The 25,970-nt window shown below is 37.9% G+C and overlaps 1 protein-coding gene across 1 annotated transcript in view; it reads left to right on the top strand.

Annotated features, from left to right (window-relative positions):
- MCTP2 (multiple C2 and transmembrane domain containing 2) overlaps positions 1 to 25,970 on the top strand; it is a 217,322-nt gene that overhangs the window by 65,668 nt on the left and 125,684 nt on the right. Inside the window, 2 exon segments of the mRNA XM_079127378.1 lie at positions 3,986 to 4,048; positions 5,643 to 5,751. Coding sequence (XP_078983504.1) covers positions 3,986 to 4,048; positions 5,643 to 5,751 — 172 coding nt within the window.

Here is a 25,970-nt window from a genome sequence, read left to right as displayed (position 1 = left end):
TCTTATGTAGCTCTTCTGTATGTGGGTGTATGATGTCTCCCACTAAAGTTTAAATAGCCAGTAATTGCTAACATTGTTTGTGATTTGGCTTTCTGTATGTAGTTTATGGAAAGATCTTTCCGACAGTCACAGGGGAGGTGGTATTTGTATAAGATCACATGTTGTTTCTACAAAAGGAAAATGTTGTTTATTCACATCACTCTCTTGCTTTCCAAATATTCCTGTGACTAGATGAGATTTTTAAATAATTGATGAATTCATTTTGTATCTCCCCATATTCTGCTGAATTATAATAGATTTGCATCCCTATAGCTGGGGATCCTCATATAAAGGAAATGCAAAATATGTGCTACTTTCCCATAAATTTCAATTTTGTAAGGTAGAATGGAAATACCTCTGCAAACTCACTGTCATTGAAAACAAATGCCAAAATGTGTTTGGCTACAAGTCAGTGGTAAGAGTCATGTGAGATGACAGCCCTCATACTAGTGTTCATCACAACAGATTAAAACTGTGTTTCTGAATGCTTGTGTGTAATTATGTAGTTCATCATGTTGAGATTTATTAGCTTCAATATAACCAAAATAATTTCTTTTCCTGAGTATGTACTTAAGCACAATATGTTTAAAATTGTTATAACTGATGCTTAAAGGATAAACAATCTGTAATATACCCACATGGTAGAACACTACTTAGCAATTAAATGGAATAATAGAGACAAAAACTTTATGATTTCAAAGGCACTATGCTAAGTGAAAGATGCCCATCTCAAACATTTACATACTGTATGATCCCATTGATGTGATATTCTGGAAAAAAATAAAACTATTTGACGAGAACAGATCAGTGGTTGCCAGGGGTTAGGAATTAGAGGATCTAACTATAGTGGCATGGCATAGAGGGGCATTTTGGGGTGACAGAAGTGCTCTTTCTTTATCTTGATTGTGAGGCATTATTCAGATCTATATGTGTGTTAAAAATCTCAGCACTTACACATAGGTAAAATGTCAATTATGCTAATTCAGAACATAGAATTTTTTTCTAATGATAGGTGAACTAGGTGACTTCTGATGACATAAATATTAAATGTGCTCTTTTAAGGGAAAACAAAGTCATCGATTTAGTTATTAGGTTCACAAAATAAGGTGAAAATAATACAGCTTCTACTCAATGAATAATACCAGAGTTTCCATGCAACAGTGTAGGGGAATATTCAAAGTTATGTGTCCCCCAGCGGCCATAAGTCGTCCTCTCGTGCATATGGAACATTTTCCTGTTCTTTATGGTAATCACTTTCCTGCCTTGGCGTGTATATATGGTGTATGACAGTTACAGTGGCTGTGGGAATCATAACTTTAAGTTCTGTGACTTTTCTGTGAGTAAAACCAGCCATAATGTTGAATTAATGCCATTCCTCACGTTGAATTTCCCTGCTGTTATAAATGAAAGACTTACCATATTTTGAATAAAAGCACTGTGTTCATTTTTGATAGCATATAAATGATGGTGGTTGTTTTGTCATTTAATTAACATCATCATTAAGCACAGTGAGGCCAACCTGGGAGAATATACGTGGTGTGCAGATCTGTGAAGGCATCAGATTTAAGCATCCATCCGACCACTTTTCCCATTATAAGAAGAAGTACCAGGCCACCATGATCCTTGGCTAATAACAGACACTTTAACTAGAAATCCCGAACCCAGACCTGATATTTTTAAAAAATTGTCTTCAAATAGTATTGGCCAAATGGAACATCTTCACTTAACCCACCTGAGATCACAATAGTGGGTGACTTTCAGGCTGCAGAGCATCAGATAACACTGGTTACTGTTGGCTCTGCATGTGAAATTATAGTTAGACATGGTAATCAGGAAGAAATTGAATTCATGGGATTTGATAGTGTATAGTATTAAAGATATATGAAGAGATCTTTTAATGTTGTGAAAGTTGACTAAGGTAACTGATGGCTGTCATAAAGCAACATTTGGACTGGCCTACTCACTCACCTGGGTGTCTTTTTAGAGGTAGTACAAAAAGGAGATACTAAGAACACAAAAACAGGTAGTTTAGCAAAGTACCTGCTGCCCCCTTTCTTGTTTGCTGGGAGGCTAGCTCCACATGAAGAGTTAGGGCTCTTTTTTGGCTGAGACAGTGATGGCGCTTCCAGGACCAGGTGGACAAATGACTGGAGTGGTTGGGCCCAAGAGAAGGCTCAAAATGTCTCTATCCTTCTCATGTAAGTTCATCTGAATCAAAAGGTATTCACTGTCTATGGGTATTAGATCTAGAGTGGTATAGACTGAGGCTAATTTGAGAGCAATAGGTTCCAAGAACTCTGGGACCTCTGTTTGTCCCATATGAGGGACTGGAGGCTCCTAACCTACTTGTGTTCGGGGCTCACCTTTGCCAGTTGAGTCCTCTTGGGTGTCACAGCACACAGAGGCAATGGGCAGAGAGCCCTGTTGTTTGCAACTCCTCACTATCATCCTTGGGACCTGAAAGGTTGCCTCCTGGTCTGAAACTGAGGTTTTATTATCACCTCCAGCTCTGAGCATGTATGTCTGGAAGGCAGCCCACCATCTAGGATCTTTAATTGTGCCCGAGATATTCCTCGTGGTCACTGTGAATGGAGGAACTTTTCATCAGTGCCCCAAGTCCTGGCTTACATCCCCAATGATTCATGGTTGTCTAAGCAATCTCTTCAGACCTTTTTCCTGTCTCCAAACTGGCCTCTACACTTGAAGTTATCCATTTTTGGAGGAGAAAAATCTCATTTTCTTTTTTTCACACAAGAAATCAGCTCTGGCTGATGTATCAGAAAAACAGTTCCTGTGGATGGGATAGGGGATCTGCTCCTCCCATTCCTCTCCATCCTGCCCTTGGTTACATTCAGCAGCCCTCACACTTAGCCTACAGATCTTAGAGAGTATGATAGCTCTTCTGGACACTCTCTCATTTGTTCACTTAAAACCTGACACGACCGAGATCTCTGCTGTTCCCCTACTAACTAATGAATTATGCAAGTTTTATTGCCCTGTGAAATCACTTCCTGTGTGTGGGATGTATGTTTAAAGTATGAAAGAAATCTGACTGTGAGCTCATTTGTTCAGAATTTGCATTTCCTGGTTTTGGGTTGGTGACTATACAGGAGCTTGGCCCATGGATATCTGGTTTGAGGAAGGTCATTCAGATCACATCTTGAAATGCTTCCTACATCATAGACATGCTCAGTTTTCTGAATCTCAAGCTGTTCATACCCCTTGAAGTCTGAGGCCCAGCCACGCCCGCCCTAGGAGGGATCTGACTAGGATGGCCTACCATTCTTCTTTCACTGGATCAATGTTATTTGCTTGCTAAGCATGTGGATGAACTAGGGCTACCCATGGTCCAGCAGGAGAACAAAACTGACTTTCTCCACATTCCAGTCACTGACTTAGATGGCAAAAGCTGTAGACAAACTAATGCCTTTCAATTCACCCCTTATGCCCATGAAAACATCACAGCAGCCCACACACCTGAAACTGGGTATGCAAATATCAGATTTCCAAAGGAAAAGACTTGAGAAAGGATATCATCATGGATGATCATTCATTTGCTTTATTTTTTTGCAGGGGTGGAGTGTACCAGGGCACTTGACCACTGAGCTATATCCCCAGCCTTATTTTGTATTTTATTTAGACAGGGTCACACTAAGCTGCTTAGTGCCTCACTTTTACTGAGGCTGGCTTTGAACTCCTGATCCTTCTGCCTCAGCCTCCCAAGCAGGTGGGATTACAGGCATGTACTAGCACATCCAGCCTCATTTGCTTTTTCTTTTAATTGCATTTTTGATAATTTTATTTATTTTTGTTTTTTTTTTATTTTTTATACACTGCATTTTGATTCATTGTACACAAATGGGGGTACATCATTTTGTTTCTATGGTTGTGCACAATGTAGGTTCATACCAAGCTTTTCTAATGAAGGCTTTTCCTCTTTTTGCAGAAGTTACGTGGCAATGGTGATCTGAATGCTTCTTTGATGTCTCAACATTTTGAAGAACAATCTGTGAGTGACATTCCTTAAAAACAAACATTTAAGTAAACGTTGTAAATGTTTCTCATCAAATGTTTGTATTTCTTTGTCTCCTTTACTTCTAAAGAATATAAAATTCTGTCTACCTACACAAACCAACCTTGCAAATTTTAGCTGGAAGAGATTAATTCAGTATATATTGATTGGTCAGACTGGAATAGAGTCTTCTAAAAATACACAAAAGCTATGAAATTGAGAGAAATAGTAAAGGAGGAAAAGCCATCTTGAAGTCCTATGAAATTTTCAAAAGAAGGCTTGTCAAGGGTGACTTTGGCCGCAGAATCGATTAATTGTCTAATAAATGAATGATAAATGTTTTCATCTGTCCTCTTTGTGGAAAGGCAAATATTTGAATGGGCTCAATAATTTCACTGGATTCATGTGATATATATTAAAACATTTATTTCAACATTATGACCCTAGGAGATGACGTGTTCTTGGAAAGGAAAGTGATATAGTTTGTTTGGGGGAGGCGAGAGAATGAAAGTAAGAGGAGGAGATGCCAACAGTGGGTGCCAGAAAATGAAAGAACATGTGGCAGATATGGGAGTCTGCAGGGCAGAGACCGTGTCCATGTGGATACAAGCAAGGAATATGTGTCTGGTGGGCATGAGGGCTTAGGATCTGCTGAGCATCAAGAAGTGGAAGTTTACCACAGTTGCAGGAGGCATGCCAGAGTTGATAGGGATGGGTGTGAAGGTGGAGAACAGGGAGACATTTTCTATCTGAGCTTGAAGTGTGGGCACAAGTTCATGGGAGCCAGCTTGGGAGCTGTATTTCTGCATGCTGCTTTTCTCAGTGCCCTACCATTCTATAAGGAATCTCACAGAAAATTAATGAGATTAAGGATGTTTCAGAGATTGGCATATCACTTATGTCATCATTGCAAAGTTCATCCCATAAAGAAATAATCATTATTGTCTTTGAATTTAGATAAGATCTCACTGGGGAAAATATGAAGGATTAGTTAATAAAGTTGTTGTGTTAGTCAACTTTTCATTGCTGTGACTAAAATACCTGACAAGAACAACTTGGAGGAGGAATAATTTATATAGGTTCATAGTTTTGGAGGACTTAGTCCATGGTCAGCCAACTCTGTTGCTCTGGGCCCCAAGGTGAAGCAGAACATCATGGCATAGAAAATTTGCTCAGCTCGTGGCAGTCAGGAAGCAGAGAGGGTGGGTGGTTCGGGGGAAGAAGGGGCCCGGGAGTGATAAACCCTTCCAGTGTATCCCCCAGTGACATACTTCCTCCAGCTAGGTCTCACCTCCACGTTGCCCATTCAGCCATCAATGGGTTAATCCATCAATGAGCTCAGAGTCCTCCTGATCCCATCACTTCCCCAAAGCCCTTCCTCTGAATTCATGAGTTTTTGGGAGACAATCCAGATTTAACCCTCATGAGCAATGTAAATAAATTTATCAATGTGATTGGGAGTTGGAGATGACACTTAACAATAGTTGTGACGTTTTCCCTTACTGAAATTAAGAAATGTCTCTGCTAGGGCAGAAATTCTCTTGCTTGGGTCCCAGACCTGGTGACTTAAATGCCTCCTTTGTCTGTGCAGACTCTTGGGGAGGCTGGCGATGGCTTGAGTAACCTCCCGAGCCCTTTTGCATACCTCCTCACCATACACCTGAAGGAAGGACGCAACCTGGTTGTCCGAGATCGCTGCGGTAAGGCCAGTTCTGTTTGCTCTTTGTAGCCTGAGAATCTCTTTCTGTCTACTCATATGAAGGTTTTTAGTCATTTTTTTCCATGTCACCATGGTTTGGGACACTCTGGAGCTCAAGTCTAAGCCTCTCCAGGCATAAGACGTTTGCAGGGAATTCTTTTCTTTTTTTTTAAATTTATTTTTATTGCAAACAAATGGTGTACACCTTATTTCTCTGTACAAGAAATGGGTTAAGGAAATGAGCAGACACTTCACAGAAGAAGATCTACAAGCAATCAACAGATATATGAAAAAATGTTCAACATCTCTAGTAATAGGAGAAATGCAAATCAAAACTACCCTAAGATTCCATCTCACCCCAATTAGAATGGCGATTATCAAGAATATAAGCAACAATAGGTGTTGGCCAGAATGTGGGGAAAAAGGCACACTCATATGTTGCTGGTGGGGTTGCAAATTAGTGCAGCCACTCTGGAAAGCAGTGTGGAGATTCCTTAGAAAACTTGGAATGGAACCACCATTTGACTTAGCTATCCCACTCCTTGGCATATACCCAAAGGACTTAAAATCAGCATGCTACAGTGATGCAGCCACATCAATGTTCATAGCTGCTTAATTCACAATAAGTAGATTGTGGAACCAACCTAGATACAGGGAATTCTTTAAACACACTGAACCCAGCTGTCCTTTTTTTTTTTTTAATTAAATTAATTATTGTAACATATAAAGTTATTGTAGAATGAATAAGATAACTATGGTACCCTTAGGCCTGGCACATAGCAACTCTTAAGAAGCACATTTGCTTGGTCCTATTCTTTAATTATCAAAAGAAAAGAAAGCTGTGAATTCTTTGGATGAGGTCATCAAATAGACAAATTGATACAAATGCCCCTTAATTCACCTCCCTTCTGCTTTGAGATTGCACTGAACTCTAATAGTTACTGAGATGGCTCTGTACAAACTCCTATACATTTCCATATGTTCATACCTACATACATATATGTTGAAATTGGGATGGTACTATAATGTCCATATTATCCTAGAATAATCTCCTTTTTAACCTTAAAATGTATTGAAGACTGATAATATTTTGAAGTTTTCCCATATATCTTTTTAAAGAAAACATAATACTCCATAGTATGAAATTTAATTTATCTGTTTCTCTAATGATGATGCCTATTTTCTCCACTTCCTTGGCAGTATTAATGATGCATATGCCCCTGTGCACAGAGAAAATTATACTTTACATAGAAAAAAATTCTTGTGTTTAAGAGCAGATAGTGAGTCACATTGCCTGGAATCAAATTTTGAACTTCTTCATTCTTTGCTGTCTGATTTTTAAATCCTTGTTCCCTCTATGCTATAAAACAAGAATATTCAAAAACCTTTTAGGCTTTTAGGAGGCTTGCAGGCATTCATTTACATAAAGTCACATGTTCTTAGTTGAGATTTTCTTTCCAATTTTTTATAACTCTTTCTACTTTTCAGCATTTACATTTGTTGTATATTGCAAATACTTGTCTCCCAGCCTGTTGCCTATCCCTAATCTTATGGCCTCTGTGTCCTTCAGAGGTTTTGCATTTCATCATGCAAATATCACTGTGGTTTTTTTATGGTCTTTTTTTCATGCATTTTGTTTAGTGGTTGACCTCTTCTCCTTCTGGGGAGTCTGGGTCTTGCTTCAGTCTGTGGCCTCTTTCTCTTGTTGCTTCTACTCCTTTTGGAAGAGCTTTGCAAGGAATGCAGGGTCTTTGACTTTGGTCTGTCATCTGTGTCTCTCATGTCTTCTTTCTCATTCTTTCCATACTTTTTCCTCCCAGGAAGAATCCCTTGACTTGGTTTTCACTCATTCATTTTCCAATTAACTATGCTCTTCTGTTCAGTGATTGAGCTATCATGTTTTTCATTTTTATCACAGCCTATTTTTGTGTTTCAAAGGAAATAATGCCATATCTGTCAAAGAATATCAAGGATACATTTAAAATCTCTCTGGTGTGTTCTTGCCCTTGGATAGCAGTCCATTGTATTTGCTGCCTCTCCTGTGGGACTTTGGTTTCTTTTGCATGTTTGATTCTCTGAATAGGTGTGTTCATCTTGGTATTCATGTGTCCTTGGTCCTCTATTTATGGATGCTATTTTTGTTTACTGTGTCCTGCTCTGTTTGATGGTAAGGAGGCTGGGGACATGCAGCTGAACAAGATGAGCCAGTAGTTCAGGCCGAGCTCTTCCCAGTTCTCCTTCCTGTCCCTCCTGGTTATCACCTGCCACTTAAATCCTCCTTTCTGGCTTCCTACCTGTGCTCCTGCTCCTCCTCAAGTGCCTCTGCTGGTCATTGCTCAGCATCAAGGGAAAGGAGTTTTGACCCATCCATCTGCTCTACAAACATTGGACCAACCAGCACTCTGAGAGATGCTCAGGTGATTTCTGCTTCCTGTACCTGCTGCCTCCAAGTTTGGAGTGTCCCTGACTCTTTCTCATCCATCCCACCTCTGCCCCAGAAACCTTTTTGCTATGATTTTCTACTCTTTATGTTTTGGACCATAGATTCTTCTATAAATCTGTTCTCACCTGATTTCATCTTTCCAAGCTGTGTGAAGGATGTCCTTTTTTTTTTTTTTTTTTTCCTTAAAATTTCTCTGATGTTCTTGTTTATTTTTCTCCTATTTCCTCAAAAGTATCATTTCAAAATAACCACACAATTCCATTTTCTACTTTCTGGTAAGTAGTTTTATCTGTAAATCACAATTGCTCATCTCTGTATTGTGCCTCTTCTTGGGTCTCATCATTGTCATAAATGAATCCATTAATAAATACATCTCATGCTGTTTTCACTGATTGAGCATAGATAGAATTCTCTCCCAAAATAATCAACAGGCTCTGATTATAAACCAATCTAAACGTGCCTCTCATCAATATCCTGACTCTTGCTTCGAGGCTGCATGTTATCCAGTAGGCACATCTGTCAGATATAGCTCACATCAAGTCCATTTTGTGACAACTTACTCAGAAAGTAGAAGAGAATTCTAGAAGGGAGTATATTTAGCTTTACTAGGAAGAAGGTGTTCTAAGCCTGCACATTCATATACTATTTTAAATTTTTGGCATTTCTGCTAAGTATGAAATTTTGGGGATATACAGCTCTGGATCTCTAGTATGGGCCACCTATTGCTTTTCCAATGTTTCTTTTTCTTTTCTTTCTTTCTTTTTTTTTTTTTTCATTCAAGGGCTGCACTGTCCTTGATCAGTCCTACTGATGTAGTTAGGGCACAATTCTTAGTGGATGGTTGGTACACACAGTGGATATTCGTGAAGCACAGTGGATAATTATGCATGTCACAAAATGAACAAAACAACAGGTTTCGTGTACACTTGCTCCATACTGTTGTTTTTCCTTTTTAATTGACACATGATAATTTTGTATACTTCTGAGGTATACCATGTTTTGACACATGTATATATTGTGTAATGATCATGTCAAGTCATATCCATCACCTGAACTTTTCTCATTTCTTTGTCGTGAGAACATTCACAATCCTTTCTTCTAGCTACATGAGATATGCAATGTGCAGCTGCTGCCTGTGATCACCCTGCTGTGCAGTAGAACACCAGAGCTGCTTGCTGCTGTCTAACTGCAGCTCCCCTTGGCAAACTCCTCCCCACCTGGCTCTCCCAGCATCTCCAGGCCACTCTCAACTTCTGCAAAATCAACTTTTTGAGATCTCACATCTGAGTGAGAACATGAGGCACTTGTCTTTCTGTGCCAGATTTACTTCCTTTAATATAGTGATTCATCCAGGTTCATTAGGTTGTCATAAATGACAGCATTTTAACCTTTTTATGTCCCCCAAGTGTTCATTACTGTGTTTTATTATTATTAATATTAATAATGAAAATCTCCTATGTTCCTGATGCCCAGTATAGAGCTCATTCCTGTGATCCACGGGAGATTCCCCCATCAGTGAACTTGGGCCCTTATAGCCAGTTTATCAATGCCCCTATGCCCTTTCTTCTACACAGGGTTGGTTTTTTGTTTGTTTTTTTTTTTGACATTTTATTTTTCCAATATGAAATCATGTATTTTTAATCAAAAAACACAACAGATCAAATTGATCAGATACTCATTTCCAGTCACAATAAGAATGTGTCAAAGTGTTGTTCAGCCACGTTGCCCACCCATGATGGTAGAGGAGCTGTGCTACAGGATCTTTAATTTCCATTGTGTGGTCTCCGTTTTTGTGTTTGGGAGGAGAAAAGTCATTTTTGATGAATTATTTCCTTCTAATGAAAGAGTTCAGCATTTTCTTTGAATTGTTACATAAGCATTGCTGTTTATGTAACCTTCTGTCTAGAACATGGTTGGCAAACATTTTATATGCAAGGCCAGCTAGCAAATATTTTAGGCTTCAATGGCCCATGAGTGACAACTATTCAACTGTCTTGACATAGGATAAAAACAACTGTAGACAAGAAGTTAACAAATAAATATGGCCATGTGCCCATAATGATATTTACAACAAGTAGTGGGCTGGATTTGCTAACCTCTGTACAGAATATTATGATCTGATTTTTGGATTCTTGCTCTATGCAACTTTTTTTTTTTTTTTTTTTTTTTTTTTTTAGAGTAGCAAACTAACATTTGGAATAAAGAAAGTACAACATTTAATTAATAATAATAAATTGAGATTGGAAGTTTATGCTTTCAATGGAAGTATATATGTAGGAAGCATCTTGGTAATATGATAAAATGTAGTGCACAAAATCTGGCAATATGGAGAAGCAAGATATCATCATTTTGATATTTCACTGGGCAGTGGAGGGAAGGGACATGGCATTTTTCTCAGGAAAAGACAGCTCTGACAAATCTCAAGAATAAGTGTTAAAGGGTGTCTACAGGATTTGTGAATGAGGTCTGGAACCTCAATCACTTGGCCTAAGGGTAGATGGCAGGTGGGGGTTGGGGTCCTAGAAAGCAGAGCACCCTCTGCTGGTACCATTGACCTGGCTGTGCAATGGACAGGCCTAAAGTGCTGTGGGCATTTTATCTGACTCAAATACATTTGGCTTATTGTCTTGTTACGTAGACACTCAAAGTGGAATTTTGAGATTATCTGTGTTTTTTCCGGGTGAAGCTTTTTAACCTACAAAGTTGCAAATTATTCTTTGGAAAGAAATCAGAAGGAAACTCAGGCATCCGAATTGTAGGCAGACTTAGAAGTGGTATCCGGGAAGGAGTCATGTTGTATAGTTACCACCTGGGGAATCCCAGGGTGCTTAATGATCATCTCTGTCCCTTGTATTGTGTGTGTGCGTGTGTGTGCGCGCGCGTGTTTGTGCGCACGCGTGCAAATAGGTGATCAGAAAGTAAACCCAGAAAAAGCCTGTCCATCATTAAAAAAGAACTTAGTGAGTGATGAAGGAATAACTCCTTGTCCTATATAAGCCCACACACTCAGGGAATGGCTGGGAAGTTTTAATTAGATCATTCTACAAGTGTGGCCAGATTTACAAGATTGCTCTTTGCAGGTTATTTTCTTGTTCACAAATTTCCTCTGAATCTCTGACTTGTGTTCTTTCAAATCTTCATTAGACTAGATCCTGAATTGGAGAGCTCAGCACTTAATCAAGCAAGCCAATAATTTTTGTTGGCTTGTTTTTGATTTTGCTGGGCAACTTTGCTTACTAGAATAAGACTTACTTAAATTCTATAAATTTTCCAGGCATTGTCTTGTCATTATCCTCTTTGGCTATCAGTAGGATAAAAATCATGACCATCTCATCCACCTCAGTCACAGCCAGTTTGTCCCTGTCTGACCTTTTCTTCTCTCCCTTTTATCTTCTTTTACTTCACTTCTTCTCCTTAGCTCCTACTTTACCTCTCCTCCTCATCCCTTTTCCTATAAAACACTTTATATTTCTCATTTTCTTCCCATTTTTTATGAGAGGTTAGATGTGATGTATTATTTTTAACCATACTCCATACCTCTTTTAAATTCTTGATCTGAGTCATTGTTTAGTAGCTCTTGGTCTTAAATTTTGATATTGGTAAAACACAAGACCATTTGAGTTTAAGTTCAATTGCTTCATAATTTCCTTGATGCACAGAGGAAATTGAACTCAATTTCCCACAGGAAGGAATGTGACTGAGGAAGTATTTTGGTGTCTCAGAGCAAGTTTGTGCTTATGTCAGCAGCTGGGTTCTAGGCCCGACTTGAGCTTTATGACCTTTAGCTGATATCTTCTGAAATCCTACAGCATTAATGACTGGAAAAAACAGCTCTGCATTTACACCCTGTGTGTTACTGGGAGTGAGCCAGTTGCAGGAGTTTGCCTCTGAGGACTGGAAGACTAGCATGTTGCTGGTGCCCTCTTGTGGCCATTTCTCCGTGTTGCAGAAGGGACAGAAAAGCCATTACTAGGGCCATAAAAATCACTCCAGCTGAACTGAGGATTGATGGTCTTCTTTTTTTTTTTTTTTTTTTGGGGGGGGGGGTGGGGGTTAGGGGAATGCCAGGAATTGAACTCAAGAACTCGACCACTAAGCCACATTCCCAGTACTATTTTCTATTTTACTTAGAGACAGGGTCTTACTGAGTTGCTTAGTGTCTCGCTTTTTCTGAGGCTGGTTTTAAACTCCTGATCCTCCTGCATCAACCTCTTAAGACTCTGGGATTACGGGCGTGCACCACAGCACCCAGTGATGGTCTTCATTTTGATGTGATTTTTTTTTTTTAGGCAAAGAAAATTCATGACCCCTCCAGGCAGAAAACTGCTCCCTTTCTTCATTTCCAGCACAGGTAGATATTTGACATGTGTTTATAGAGTAGTGACTGCTTCCTCCGCAGGTGTCTGAAACAATAGATTTGATAAGGCATTTTCATATCTGAAAGGAATGGTTTAGAGAAAAGATTTAAAGTTACCAAACTGTTACCAAAAGCAACTCAGTGAGACCCTGTTTCTAAATAAAATACAGAATAAGACTGGGGATGTGGTTCAGTGGTTGAGTGCCCCGAGTTCAATCCTCAGTACAAAAAAAAAAAAAAAGTTCCAATATAAGATTCATCTGATTTAACTTCTGTTTGACTTTTATTATTCAGTAGGCTAATTTTTATGATTACACAAGTTTAATGATAATTTTTACTTTATAAAGAAAAAAGATGTTCTGTATTAGATCTAGACAGAAATATATTCTTCTTGTGGCTATAATGATGAGCAAGTGGGCACTTCCAAACCTCTATGCTGTGAGCGGAGGAGGAGACCTGTACATCTCAACAGATGTGCTCTTGGGGTATCCTGAGGTTTTTAATCCCCTCAGCCCTCTGGGCAACTCCACTGGGATTATGCCAGTCCCTCTGCAGTCTTTTCCCTGTCCCATGCTGTGTGTCTCACAATAAAGGATCATTTTCTTTTGTGCCATAATGCGAAGCATTAGGAAGCATTGGGTAGTCGGTAAGAAGCATTAGGAAGCACTGGATAGTCCACACAGGCTACCTGAACTTGAACATTCACTCAGTCACTATGAGCAGTGAGCCTACTGGCTTAGCTGGGGTCTAGGATCGACTTAGTGGGTGCCTTTGTGAGGCCTTCTGTGTGTGTATGTGTGTGAGGGTGATGGGTTGATATGATAATGTATGATGAGCATTAGCTGTGATTGCTATGGATATTCTTATTCTTGTTTTAGCTATTTTTGTTTTGGTTTACTTTTTCAAACTCCCTAGAGAAAGGAAGAGATTTCATAATTTTTCTCATTTTATTATGGGCCCTTTCTTTCCAGTTTTTCATAATTCTTGAACTTTTCCTTTTTTACAGATTTTGAAAATGATTTTGGCTCCCTCCTCCTTCTGACCTGGGCAAAGGGTGGTGATGGTTGCTTGAGGTCTTTTCTGAAGCCACTTCCTAGTTTTGAAGAGACAGCAGCAATGAAAAAGACTATTTCAGAAGGCATATTGGTTGAATGTTGACTCTTGTGAATTGGTGGTTTTATTTTTTCCATTTTTTTTTTTTAATCATTTATTTTTTTATTTTTTACAGACTGCATTTTGATTCATTGTACACAAATGGGTTACATCATTTTGTTTCTATGGTTGTACATAATGTAGATTCATACCATTTGTGAATTAATACATGTGTATAGGGTAATGATGTCTGTCTCATTCCACCATTTTTCATACCCTTCCTCATTTCCTTCTACACATTTTAAAGTTCCTCCATTCTTCTCTCACTTCCCACTCCCCCACCACCATTATTTATCATTCTCCACTTATCAGGGAAAACATTCTGCCTTTGGTTTTTTGGAATTGGCCTATTTCACTTAGCATGATATTCTCCAATTCCATTCATTTATTTGCATATGCCATAATATTACATGCTAATTAAAACAACTCTAAGATTTCATCTTACTCCAATTAGAATGGCTATTATTAAGAACACAAACAATAATAGATGTTGGTGTAGATGTGGGGAAAAGGCCACACTCTTACATTGCTGGTGGAATTGCAAATTGGTATAGCCACTCTGGAAAGCAGTGTGGAGAACCCTCAGAAAATTTGGAATGGACCCACATTTTGACCCAGTTATCCTCAGTTTATACCCAAAGGACTTAAAATTAGCATACCACAGTAACACAGCCACATCAATGTTTATAGCAGCTCAATTCACAATAGCTAGATTGTGGAACCAGCCTAGATGCCCTTCAACAGATGAATGGATAAAGAAACTGTGGTATATATACACAATGGAATATTTTTTTCCATCTTAAATTTGACCCGGAAAATGTCCTTCAAATATAAGAGTGACCAACATGGAACTGTCATGTCAACAGGTTGTTGCTTGAATTTTAAACAGCATGTATACTTCATCAATCTGATTTCTAAAAGATACTTTCCTTTCTAAAATAGGACCTGGTTTTCAGATTGGTGGATCACTGGCTGTTATTCCCTAAGCACATTTTGTCTATATTTTAAAATTTTCATTTTGAGAAGAAATCCATAACTTAATAACACATTATACTTTGTTTACTCAGTGTTTCAGATTGTTTATTTAAAATTTTTGTTACTGGAAATAAGGCCACAGCAAGCATCCTTCTGCCTAAATCTCCATGTACAACTTGCTCTTCTTATTTCTTTGGAAGTCATCTCATGGTGAAGATTGGAGTTTTTCAGCGACATGATCAGACCTATTCAAGATTCTCATTACAGAATTTCCAGCTTACTTCTGAGAAAGACCTATTTTTGTCACTCACTAGAAGCCACAAAGTTGTTCAATTTCTATTTCTCACCTTGTTGGATGTAGAATATCTTTATTAATGTGATTTATAATAGTGATCTTGTTTTCATTTTAGTTTGTATTAATGTATTTGGATCCTTTAATATGTTTGATTATGGGATATTTGCTTTTCTTTTACATATCTTATTCCATCCATTGTCATTACTGCTTCTGTTATAACTTGCTTGTGTTCACATATATTTTTTTAATTTGTCATTGGCCTTTTATTTTGTTTATAATGTTTTTGTTAAAAGTATCACTTTATTCTTGCCATCCAATTCTGAAGATGGTCTTCCTTTGTTTTCACACTGAAAAAGGACTTTTTTGAGAGTCATACACATTAGACTATTTATTCTCCATCTGTCTGGTTACATTTTTCATTTACTGCTTTTGTCTGTTTCAAGTTTATTTTGATTTTTGGCACAGTGTAGGAACTTAACTATCCATTTGGCAAAAATAAAACAAACTAGGCCTATTTATTTCCTTCCTTAATTATTTGGCACTTGTTATATAGTGAAGTACCATACATGTTGGGGTTTGCTCCTTGGAATTCTCTCTGATTCCTGTTGATATATTCTTTTGTACAGGGGTCAGCTATCCACCATACTTTTGCTGTACTGAAAGGACACAATTAGACTTCTTCACTTTGTGAAATTGGAGTTTGCTTCTCAGTGTAGTACCTTCTCTGGACACCAGATGACACTAGATCATTGAGATGCTTACGTGAGAGCGCAGAAACATCAGGGCCACTGAACGAGAAAGATTGTCATAGGAGGGCAAATCTGAAACTTTCAACGATCTAACCTGGGCAGTGGTGCCCAGGTCCTGCAGCAAAGGGTGTAGCTGAGTTTTGAAATCAGTTTGTTTTTCCTTTGTGGCTGGATACACATCAGCAACAGATAGGTTCATCCTAACAGGCTTTAATGTATACCCACCACTGAGCTCTGCCCTGTGGAGATTTTTGGTTTTGGTTTTGGTGTTTTGAGGCTCTACAGACTCATGAGTTGGTTAGAATGTCTGGATGCTCACGACCTTATTGAGTCCATTTTTCTGCTCTTCGTCAGAATCTTGCCTCAATTCCTATGAAGCATCAAAAAAAAAAAAAAAAAAAAAAAAAGAAGAAGTAAAACTGGAATGTGTCCTTTGTTTACTTCACATGAAATGCCTTATGCCCAAACAAAGATTATTGATTTGAATTTAATTTGCATCCTTTATTTGCTTGAAAGGGACTTCTCTACAGTGTATGGTTGTATTAATTGTTCCTACCAATATGTGTGTCTTGTTAGACACTGTACTACAAGTTACCTTTTTGCTTGGTTTGTCCCAATGTCTGTGATGTTGATAGGGGGTGTTCTGTACTCTGCATGTGCATGTTTATGTGCACCTGTGCCCTTCTGTGTGTCCATGATTTACCTGCAGCTGAGTTATGATTTCAGCTAAATCACACATTCATACCCTGCTAAATAATGACTAGGCGGGATGTTCTAGTTTCCTCATTCCTTTAAAAAAATGTTTGTTATATATATTTAAGGTACAACAGGATGTTTGCTATATATCTACATATGTACATACACACATGCAATGAAATAATTACTAAAAATCAAGTCAATTTTCATATCTGTTATCTCAGATAGTTATCCTTTGTATGTTTCTGTGGAAAGATCACCTAAACTTTATCACATTTCTAAGGTACAAGACAGTACAATTAGTTGTAATCCTTGTGCTGTGTATTAACTCTCTAGACTTTTTCTTCCTATGTAAGTATAACTTTAGATCTTTTTGTCTACCTCTCCCTGTTTCCTCCTTCTCCCACTCCCGGGAACCACTGTTCCTCTGGTGTATCCAACATTTTGAGAAATAGATTCCACATATTAGAGAGATCATGCAGTATTTCTTTCTGTGTCTGGTTTATTTCATTCAGCATAATGCCTTTCAGCTTCCGTCCCTTTTGTCAAGAATGGCAAGATCTCCTTTTATAAGGCTGCATTCCTCCTTTCTAAAACAGCAATGTGAATCGTGCATGTCTCTATGGGCTTTTGTGGGATGAAGTGAGATCATACCCGATGTTAGTGTTCTTACCAAACTTCGGTGCTACTCCATCTTTTCCATATGGGCTGGTGCCCTTTTGTTAGAGCTACGCTTAAAGAGTAGCTTGTGCAGGGAATATTTTAGTGTATTTATAATAGAAAGAAAAACATTAGCGTATCAATAATTATGTGTCCTTTGGCAACATGGATTTCTGGAAGACAGATTGCAAGCATGAATACTGATCTGGCATATTTCACCCTTTAGAGATTCACTGGTTATCTGGTTTGCTCCTTTTGTATTTCTTATTTCCCCCAGCTCTTTCTAGCTTCTTTTTATTGCTGCATCCAAGTCACTTCCTCTCCTCTCCCTTTTCTCTAGGTTGCTATCCTTCCTCCTGTTTTGGTGTTACAGGGACAGCATGTGTGAGATCCCTAAGCAGAACTTTACACCTTAGAGAGCTTCTGGTCACTTGACCGAGAATGGGGTCCGGGCCCAGTCTCTTAATGACCATCTCATCAAAAGCCAGGTTGTTCCTTCATATATTCACCAAATAGCATATTTACCAAAATTACTGAATTCATCAGTACATTGACATGTTTTTTCATCTGTCAAAGAAGTTATATAAGTTGTACCTGTGTATTTTATTTTCGGATGGGGACTTTTAAAAATATCTTTCACAGATTTCTGGCTCACATCATTGATGCTTTACGAAGGCATAACAAAAGTAGCATTTAAGCAAGTTTTATTTTTTTCATGCTAAAAAAGAAAAAGAAGAAACAGAGCATATCATAGTCTAGACTGCAGAGCCCACAGAGGAGAAACCTAAGGAAAGAAAAAGAGAAGGTATTGAGGGGAAGTCGGGTAGGGAGGGGACTGACAGAAAGAGGGTCAAGGAGTGTGAGGTGGTGTTGGGAGGTCTGAGGAAGTTTACGGGAGGCCATGGTGTAGTTGAATAATCCAAAAAACCCTGGAGAACCTCAGCGCCCCATTTCCCAGGGCTTCCTTATACTATTCCATAAATTTTCATAAACTTTATATAAACTTCTTAAAGCAAGTATTGATAAAATTGAAAATTTCAAATCATTGATCCACTATAACTTGTTTTTTGGAAAAAATCTTTTAGTAAGCTGGATTTTTAGGAATTGCTTGGTGCTACTAAATTTCAAGAGTCCCCCAGGAACAGTCCTGGCTCATGGTACCTCTGAGATTTTTGCACATGGGGGTCCCCTTAGAGGAGAGAAGTCAATTATACATGGGAGACACTTTCAAAATAGTTTAATCATGGTGTTTTAAATAGCAAAGTGCTGATGGTAAGGCCAGTAGAAGATTGGGGAAGAAACAATTCTGATATTGATAAGGAAAACCAGCTCCTAAAAGCATTATGCTGCCATCTACAGAAGGATGGAATAGGGCCTACCTGAGAATGTGCATGTGCCCTCATTTAACTTGAATGGGAAAAAACCTAGCTGGGAATTCTACTAGGCTCGAAATCTGCCAGTAACTTAAACAATGTAAATTTTACTCTCCATAGGAAAAGCTCCTTCTTATATAATTGAAGAAAAATGACCTCTGTGTTTCCATAATGTCCATTATTGTTTTTGAAGAGGTCAGTTAAGAATGCAGCAGGAGGACATTACTCCATCAGGATATCTTAACCTAACTACTAGAGGGCAGCAGCCCCTGTGAAAAAATCAGTACTGGTTTTAGTACCCCTGCCCCTTTCTGAAAGTCAAGTCTGGTTCTGTATTTAGCCAGCCTCTAGGAAAGTAAGAACTTAGGGCCCCCATGGAAAACCAACTCAAGATTAGTTCTTTTTCTGGTAAGGAGAAAGGATCCTAAAAATGTGTATATATTCAGAAAACTGTGAACATATTCATATAAATAGAATGAAGGATCACTTGTTATTCTGGCCCCAGAGGATAAGAAAAAGTCAGGTTTATACTGTTCATATTTGCATATACTGTTTATGCAATGAGTTCACATTTTCCCTAAATACCTAGTAAATAATTGTTGACTTTAATCTGAAATTTTAAACTCTACTGAAGAAACTTATCAGATGTTGCAAAATGTGAACTTACTATAAAAAATCGGTGATTTTTTTTTCATGAACTGTTGACTCCTTTAAAGAAATACATGCAATTAAACTTCTAGTTTAAGACTGCTTTTATTTCAGAGAAATTGCAAAGCTAAATTTTATAACTTGGCAGGTGAGCTTTGCTGATCTTCAAGAAGTAGTTTATTTACAAATAATCTTTTGCATTTGACGTACTGTATTTTTAGTTTAAATTTGGAATGCTAATTTTTAGAAACTATATCATAAAGTGAGTTTTCATAAATATGTACAGATATGTACATAAATGCCATTAAACTGAGTAATAGAAATATATTTATGGGCATGGAAAAAATGGGTGTTATTGACAGGAAAGCAGGTAAATAAAACTGAAGGCCAGTTTCTTTTTGTGAAAAGTGTATGTGTGTGTTATAAGTATGGAAAGTGTAAATAAACTCGCACTAGCTTTTCTTAGGTGGTAGAGATTTTTCTTTTCTCCTTCTGTTTTCTTAACCACATCTTGATTTTGCTTTTAATATAATGGCCGTGAATTATTATATCAGAAATCAAAAAGAGAATTGGTTCCTAAATAGAGGTGCATTATTTTTATTTTATTTGCATATCACAGTGGTTTTCCTGAGCCATTCACTGTTGTATTCTGTTTATGACTTCTCCTATTGATACCAGCCATTTTTTCATTGCATCTTTAATGTAATAAAAACCTGTAAGGATGTCAAATTTCAAGAGAAGAATAAAATGCTCAAGGTCTCTGGTTCTTAGTGACTTCCTCCTGATGGTAGGCTTGTATTGCCCTGTATCTTCATGGAGCTGCCTTTCTTTTTTTTTTTTTAATTTCCACGTTGCTCTGAAATTCTTATTGAGTAACCTCTAGACTTCAGGTAAGGAAGTAGTGAGTATTCATGAGGATTTAGAAATTTTTAGTTTTAATACAGCTATTTTCTTATAGGGAAGCTAAGATTGTTTAACAAAAAAAAAAAAAAATTCAAATCACCTAGAATCCCTGTAAGAAGTGCATAAGGTAAAAAATATTCCATCCAACTTATGGGAAGGAAGGTGATTATAAATTTCATGCCTTTAGAAATGGCAATAAAGGAACATTATAGAGACAAATTAGCAGTGGGTGTTATCCTGGACATTAAAATTAAGAAAGTAAATTTTAATACTACTTAAATGGTTATGCCCTCTCCCCCTTTTCAACTTGAGTAGTGATACCAAAAATAGTAGCTCTTACTACAAAGCACTCTAGGTAAATGTCTGGGGTCTGTGGTCATCAAAGTATTTTAGTTCATTGAGCTCTCAAGATAATCCTTTGAGATTTGTAGATTTCGTCTTATAAATGAAGACAGTGTAGCATAAGGAAATCTAGTCAATTTTCCACAGTTACACAGTTCCTGAAAGGAAGGTTGGAATTTGCATCTACCATGTGCATCTAACCCTAGACTGTATGCATTCATTAATCATGTTTATAGTGCCCCATGCATATCATGTATCTCCAGGTATACATCTTACCTTCCAGGAACTTTGGCTTGGTGACCTTAATATTATGCACATCAGTGCTTCAAGTAATGTTTTCTACCTTTTGACAATATTTTTTTCACATATATATTTTAAATCATTTGTCTTTATTACTCATTGCATTATAAATTTTATATGCATCAAAACTTTAATGAGTAAGCATCAGTTTTATCTGATAATTGTAGAACAGTTACTGTTTTTAACGTAAAACTTAGTATATTTTGATATTTAGAGTAGAAAAGTTTTAAGCTGCTTATTGTGTTTGTTGGTCTTATTGCATTTCTTAGCAGTATTCCATTTTTTATTTTTATTTTACATTGTATAAATTCCAAGCAAGAAAATAGCAGGCAGTTTTTTTCCAATGGCTATGATGACATACCCCTTTCAGTCTGTGGAGCATCTCTAGAGATAAGGTTGTATGGATGGCACTGGAAACCCTGGATAGCCACCTCTCATGGTCTGGGTCCAGCATCCGCCTCAGCTCTCTACTGTGTATTTCAGTTACTGGATTTCTTTACTTTATCTCTTTCTTATTCATTCCAAATAATGAGTTGCTGCCAGATTTATATTTCTGAAACTTGGCTCTGATCATTTTACTCTTCTACTCATGAGTGAACCTGAATTTCCTTCCCTGTTCATACTAAAATAATTCCAGATGGAACAAAGACTTAAGTGTAAAAATAAAAATACAAAATAAATGGAAAGTCAGGTGACTGAATTAATTCAAAATCTTGTATTGGCAAAATTGCTTCTAAGCAGAATGTTAAATTATGAAGCCATAAATTTTTTAAAAAATGGTAAATTTGACAAAATAAAAGTGAACATAACCTTGCCAATAGAAAGTTTAAATAAAGTAAGACAAAATTTTTAGTCAATGATTTCCATAATGAAGCACTCCTCCAAATACAGAAGCCAAAGACAAACCAGGAACCCATTGAAAAATTGCCAACATAAAACAAGAATTTCACTGATGAGAAATGCAAACACAGGTAACTAAAATATGAAAGACGAAGAAAATGTTAGAGGAATGTGGAGACGGTAAATTTTTCACCTGCCATTGCTTTGAAATAAAAACTTATAATATCCAAAGTTGGTAAACATGTGAAGAAACAAAAACATGTACTACTTGTGGGAGTATAAATTTGCTAAACTGTTGGAAACAATTTTATAATGTTCGTCAGAAGCAAAATGGTACATTCTTGTTTGTCCAGCACTTCCAGTATTAAAACTTTCTTCTTAATATAATCACTTTTGAACTCAAATATAATTATGCAAAGTGGTTATTGCAATGTGTTTGTACTAGTAAAAAAGAGGAAGTGATATAAATATCCATTATTTAGTGACAAGTTAAAATGTTAAAACCAAATGATAAATTATTGATAAAAAAAATAAACCTCAGTAGATCTATATTACTAATATGAAAAGAGCTCCCAGGTACATTACTTGTGAAAACATGAATTCTTGTGTTTTTCCCCCTAAAATGCCCATAAAATTGCTTATAGTGAGCACATCAGACAAACAGAATCAGGCAAGAGAAATAGGGTACCAAATTTTCATTTCATACCTTTCAGTGTTGTGTGCACTTATTACTTTTATTTTAATAAATAGAAAAGCAGGACAGGAAATAAAACACCTGTAATTCTTGCTGCATAATAACTAGACTCCTTTTATTTTTTTAGGGCCCTTGGGCCTCTGATGTGAACTTGCTTGTTAAACTTTATTTCTCATTTTATTTTTCCACTTTAACTTCTGGATCTATTGGAGTGCTTGCTTGGTACCAAACCTCTCCATTCATTTTGACTTCTCCTGCTGCCCGTCTCAGTGCCAGTGCCTCCTACCTCAGTTACTTCAGTCCTTCTGTACATGTTTGCATTCACTCTTATTTTAACTCCCTCTTTCTTTAGTTCATTCCCATCTGAATCTGAACAGGAAATAATCTCTCCTGCCCATGAACCAGCATTCACCCCTACTTCGTTCAGTTCTGCTTGGACACTTCACTCTGGGACTTTGTACTGTGTTATGGAATGCCTGCTGCTATCAGATACAGAGGAGCAGGATGTGGGACTGTTGTACCTCAGTAAAATCCCAGAATGCCTAGCACAGAGCCAGACTCAGAGTGACTAGGGGGTGTTTATGGCATGTCAGTTGCCTGACAGGCTCAATGCCAAGCAAGATATGGCCATTGGTAGTGTCAATGTCCTGAACAGCAACAAGAAACATCATGCCTGGTTTCAGGAGTGGGAACAGGTGAAGTATTTTGGAGAACCAATGACTAGCTGTTAGTTTCTCTCAGCATTACATTCATCACTAGATAACTACAGGGAATTGATACCAGGACCCTGGCAGGTAATAGAATCCATGGAACTCAAATCTTTCAAATAAAATGTCATTATTTGGATATGATTTACATATGCATCCTCCCATACACTTTAAATAATCTCTAGATTACTTATAATAACTAATGTAAGTGCTATGTAAAGAATTGTTACTCTATTGTTTAGTGACAATTGTTTAATGATAAGGAAAGAAAGTCTGCACTTGTTCAGTACAGACAGTTCATGCTTTTTATTTTCAAATAGTCTCCATTTGTGACTGAATGACTTTACAGTTGCAGAAATGGTAGCTGCGGAAGCCAATTTTTTTTTTTCTTCTTTTTTTGGGTATCAGGGTTTAAACCCAGGCACGCTTAACCACTGAGCCATATCGGCCCTTTTAAATTTGATTTTGAGACAGGGTCTTGCTAATTGCTGAGACTGGCCTCAAACTTGCTATCCTCCTGCTTCAGCCTCCCATGTTTCTGGGATTACAGGGGTGTATCCTATGCCCAGCAGTCAGTGTTTGTAAAATGGGGAGGACACTCAGGCCATGGATTCTGGATATCTTGAGATTCTGAATTTTTGAGACTCCATCAGGCTCACGTGGCAGAATTGGGAGCAGCACCAGCATGTAGACCCTGGGCTAACTCGCATCCTTCTCTGCCCAGAGTACCAAGTACCACAAGAGCCTCATTGTGTTTGAAGCTCCTGGCAAACAAGGTTAAAGTCCACCCATTCAGGTGTCATCTCATCATTTGTATAATCTGGGAGTTGCATTCCTGAGCAGCGGACCCTCTTTTCAGAACCTGCCTAGTTGAGATGTCACTTCCCTGACAGTGAGGCACTTAGGCTCCAAGAGAGAAAATCACCCTGCGCTCCCTCCCTTTCTCAAATTTTCCCTAACAATTAACGCTGCACTAACTTGACACCCTCTTCCTTGTTTGGCTTTGTAAACCCAGGTCCTTTTTTCTATTAATTCCAGACATTAATATTTTCTTTCATGCAACTGCCGCCATTCACCCGTGAAACAGTTTGAACATTATGTAGCTGTCAAGATGCCTGGGGATTACCCAGTATGCCTTGCCTGTGAGAAAGTGACACCACGGAGGCCGAGTTTTGAGATGTTTATTTTGAGAGTACGCTGACAAGCATGAAGGCCTGATCCCAGAGTGGCAATTTCATTTAATTAAAGGCCTCTTTTTATTATAGTTTTCCACCACTATATATATATATATATATATATATATATATATATATATATATATATATATTGATGATTTTTAAAGTCTGGCTAGCCAGAGGATTTCTCTTGTACTGTTACAGGGAGGAGGGTGGGCGGGTTGCTCACTCACTACTGAGAATTCCACTGAATGACTGTGAATGCATTTATTTTCACTATCCCTCTCAGAGCTGCTGCTGCTCAACATGGTATGCCTGTGTCCAAGTTTCAAATCACAGGAACTGGGCTGCTGCCCATATGCTAGTGTTGCCAGATTTAAAATGTGAGAGTTGAATATGTATATGTATCTATAGTTTAATTTTTTTGTTTAGAGTAAGTTTCCTAGGGGTTGGGGGAAATTACTCAGGGGAAGAGTACTTCCTTGGCATCTGTGAGAACTTGGGTTCCATCCCCAGCACAGTAAAAAGAAAAAAAAAAGTTATTAGCCTTGTAATACTGGAAGGCTGACTTTTCAAAATTGTGCCTTGGTATATCTATTAAGACTTTTCCTTGAACGGGTGCATTATGATTGTACTTAATATAGGGGGATTCTTTATGCCATATCTGTACATGCACATAACATAGTTTGTTATGTGCAATCATTCCCCAGGACCTTCCTTTTCCCTCCTCTCTTACTCTACAGAAATGTTACTTTCAGCTAAAATAGTTGAAAAACATTTTTAAAGTAATTTTTAATATTGGGGCTAACCAAAAGGACCTGAAAAATAATTCAATTAATTAATGATGGTTATTAACAATTCTGTAAATGTTTGTGCCACAGTAACCTAATTGATTTTTTTATATTCTTACATGATATTTGATTGACTTTGATATCAGAAATTTTTTCATTAACTATTCAGGGGACCTATCTTCTCTGCCCAAGCCATTTGGGAAAGACTGTTGGTGTTCCTATACCTGTTCGTAGTTCTAGGCTTCAAAATGAACTGTAACTCCTCAAATCAAAATTTCTTTCTTTGTAGCATTTTCAGAATGTCTTCATTTATCCCCTCATTGATTGTTCATTCATTTATGCCTTTTTTATTTGCTCTTGCTCAGGTGTTAATGAGCTAGTGTATTCCAGGCACTGTACAATGGTGCACACACATGTAACAGACACAGCACATAATTCATGTTATGTCTGCAGGCTTTTTTTTTTTTTTTTCCTCAATTGATCTGAAAATTATGCAAGAAGATCTGCCATCGCCCTTCTTTTTGCTTTGAGCTCAGTAATTGGAGGGACATTATTCTTCCCTTTTGGGATCCATTTCACAGCCCCTGGGAGGAGCCCAGCAGGTCAACCGTGTCAGGGCTGAGGCCAGCTGAGGGCCTGGCTGACTGGAGTTCCACTGGCCAGGGTGAAACAATACTCTCTGCTGCAGTGCAGGTGCTGGGATGTACAAAGAATGGTGACTCTGTCGCTTTAATCTCTACGCCCGCGGTTCCAGTCTGAGTTCCATTGCCCCATCTTTTGAGCCAGTGGTTCCAGAGATTGATTTATTATGATTATACCTCAAAGTACAGAGTCAAATCAGCCATCTGGCTAGATATTTGAAAGTGGTTTCTATCCCTTTTCCTGCTGTCCCTAGGAGGGGTGGGTTTCTCCCCAGGACTCCTAACACTGATGTGATTTCTGGAATGTTTGAGGGCAGTGGAAGGATGATGTATCCACAATGAAACCAAACAGAAAAAGCTCAGGGAACCCATGTGTATTTTGACTCTAAAGACAAAGGGGAATTAATCATTCACCCCCCAATTTTTTGATTTCTCTGTCCCCCGCCTCTGGGGCCTTCCATATCTATGCAAGGAGGTGT

This window comes from Sciurus vulgaris (genome assembly GCF_902686455.1).
Source record: "Sciurus vulgaris genome assembly, chromosome: 2".
Taxonomy (NCBI): Eukaryota; Metazoa; Chordata; class Mammalia; order Rodentia; family Sciuridae; genus Sciurus; species Sciurus vulgaris.
The sequence above is the reverse complement of the archived record's forward strand: the minus strand, read 5'-3'. Positions and strand labels throughout refer to the sequence as shown.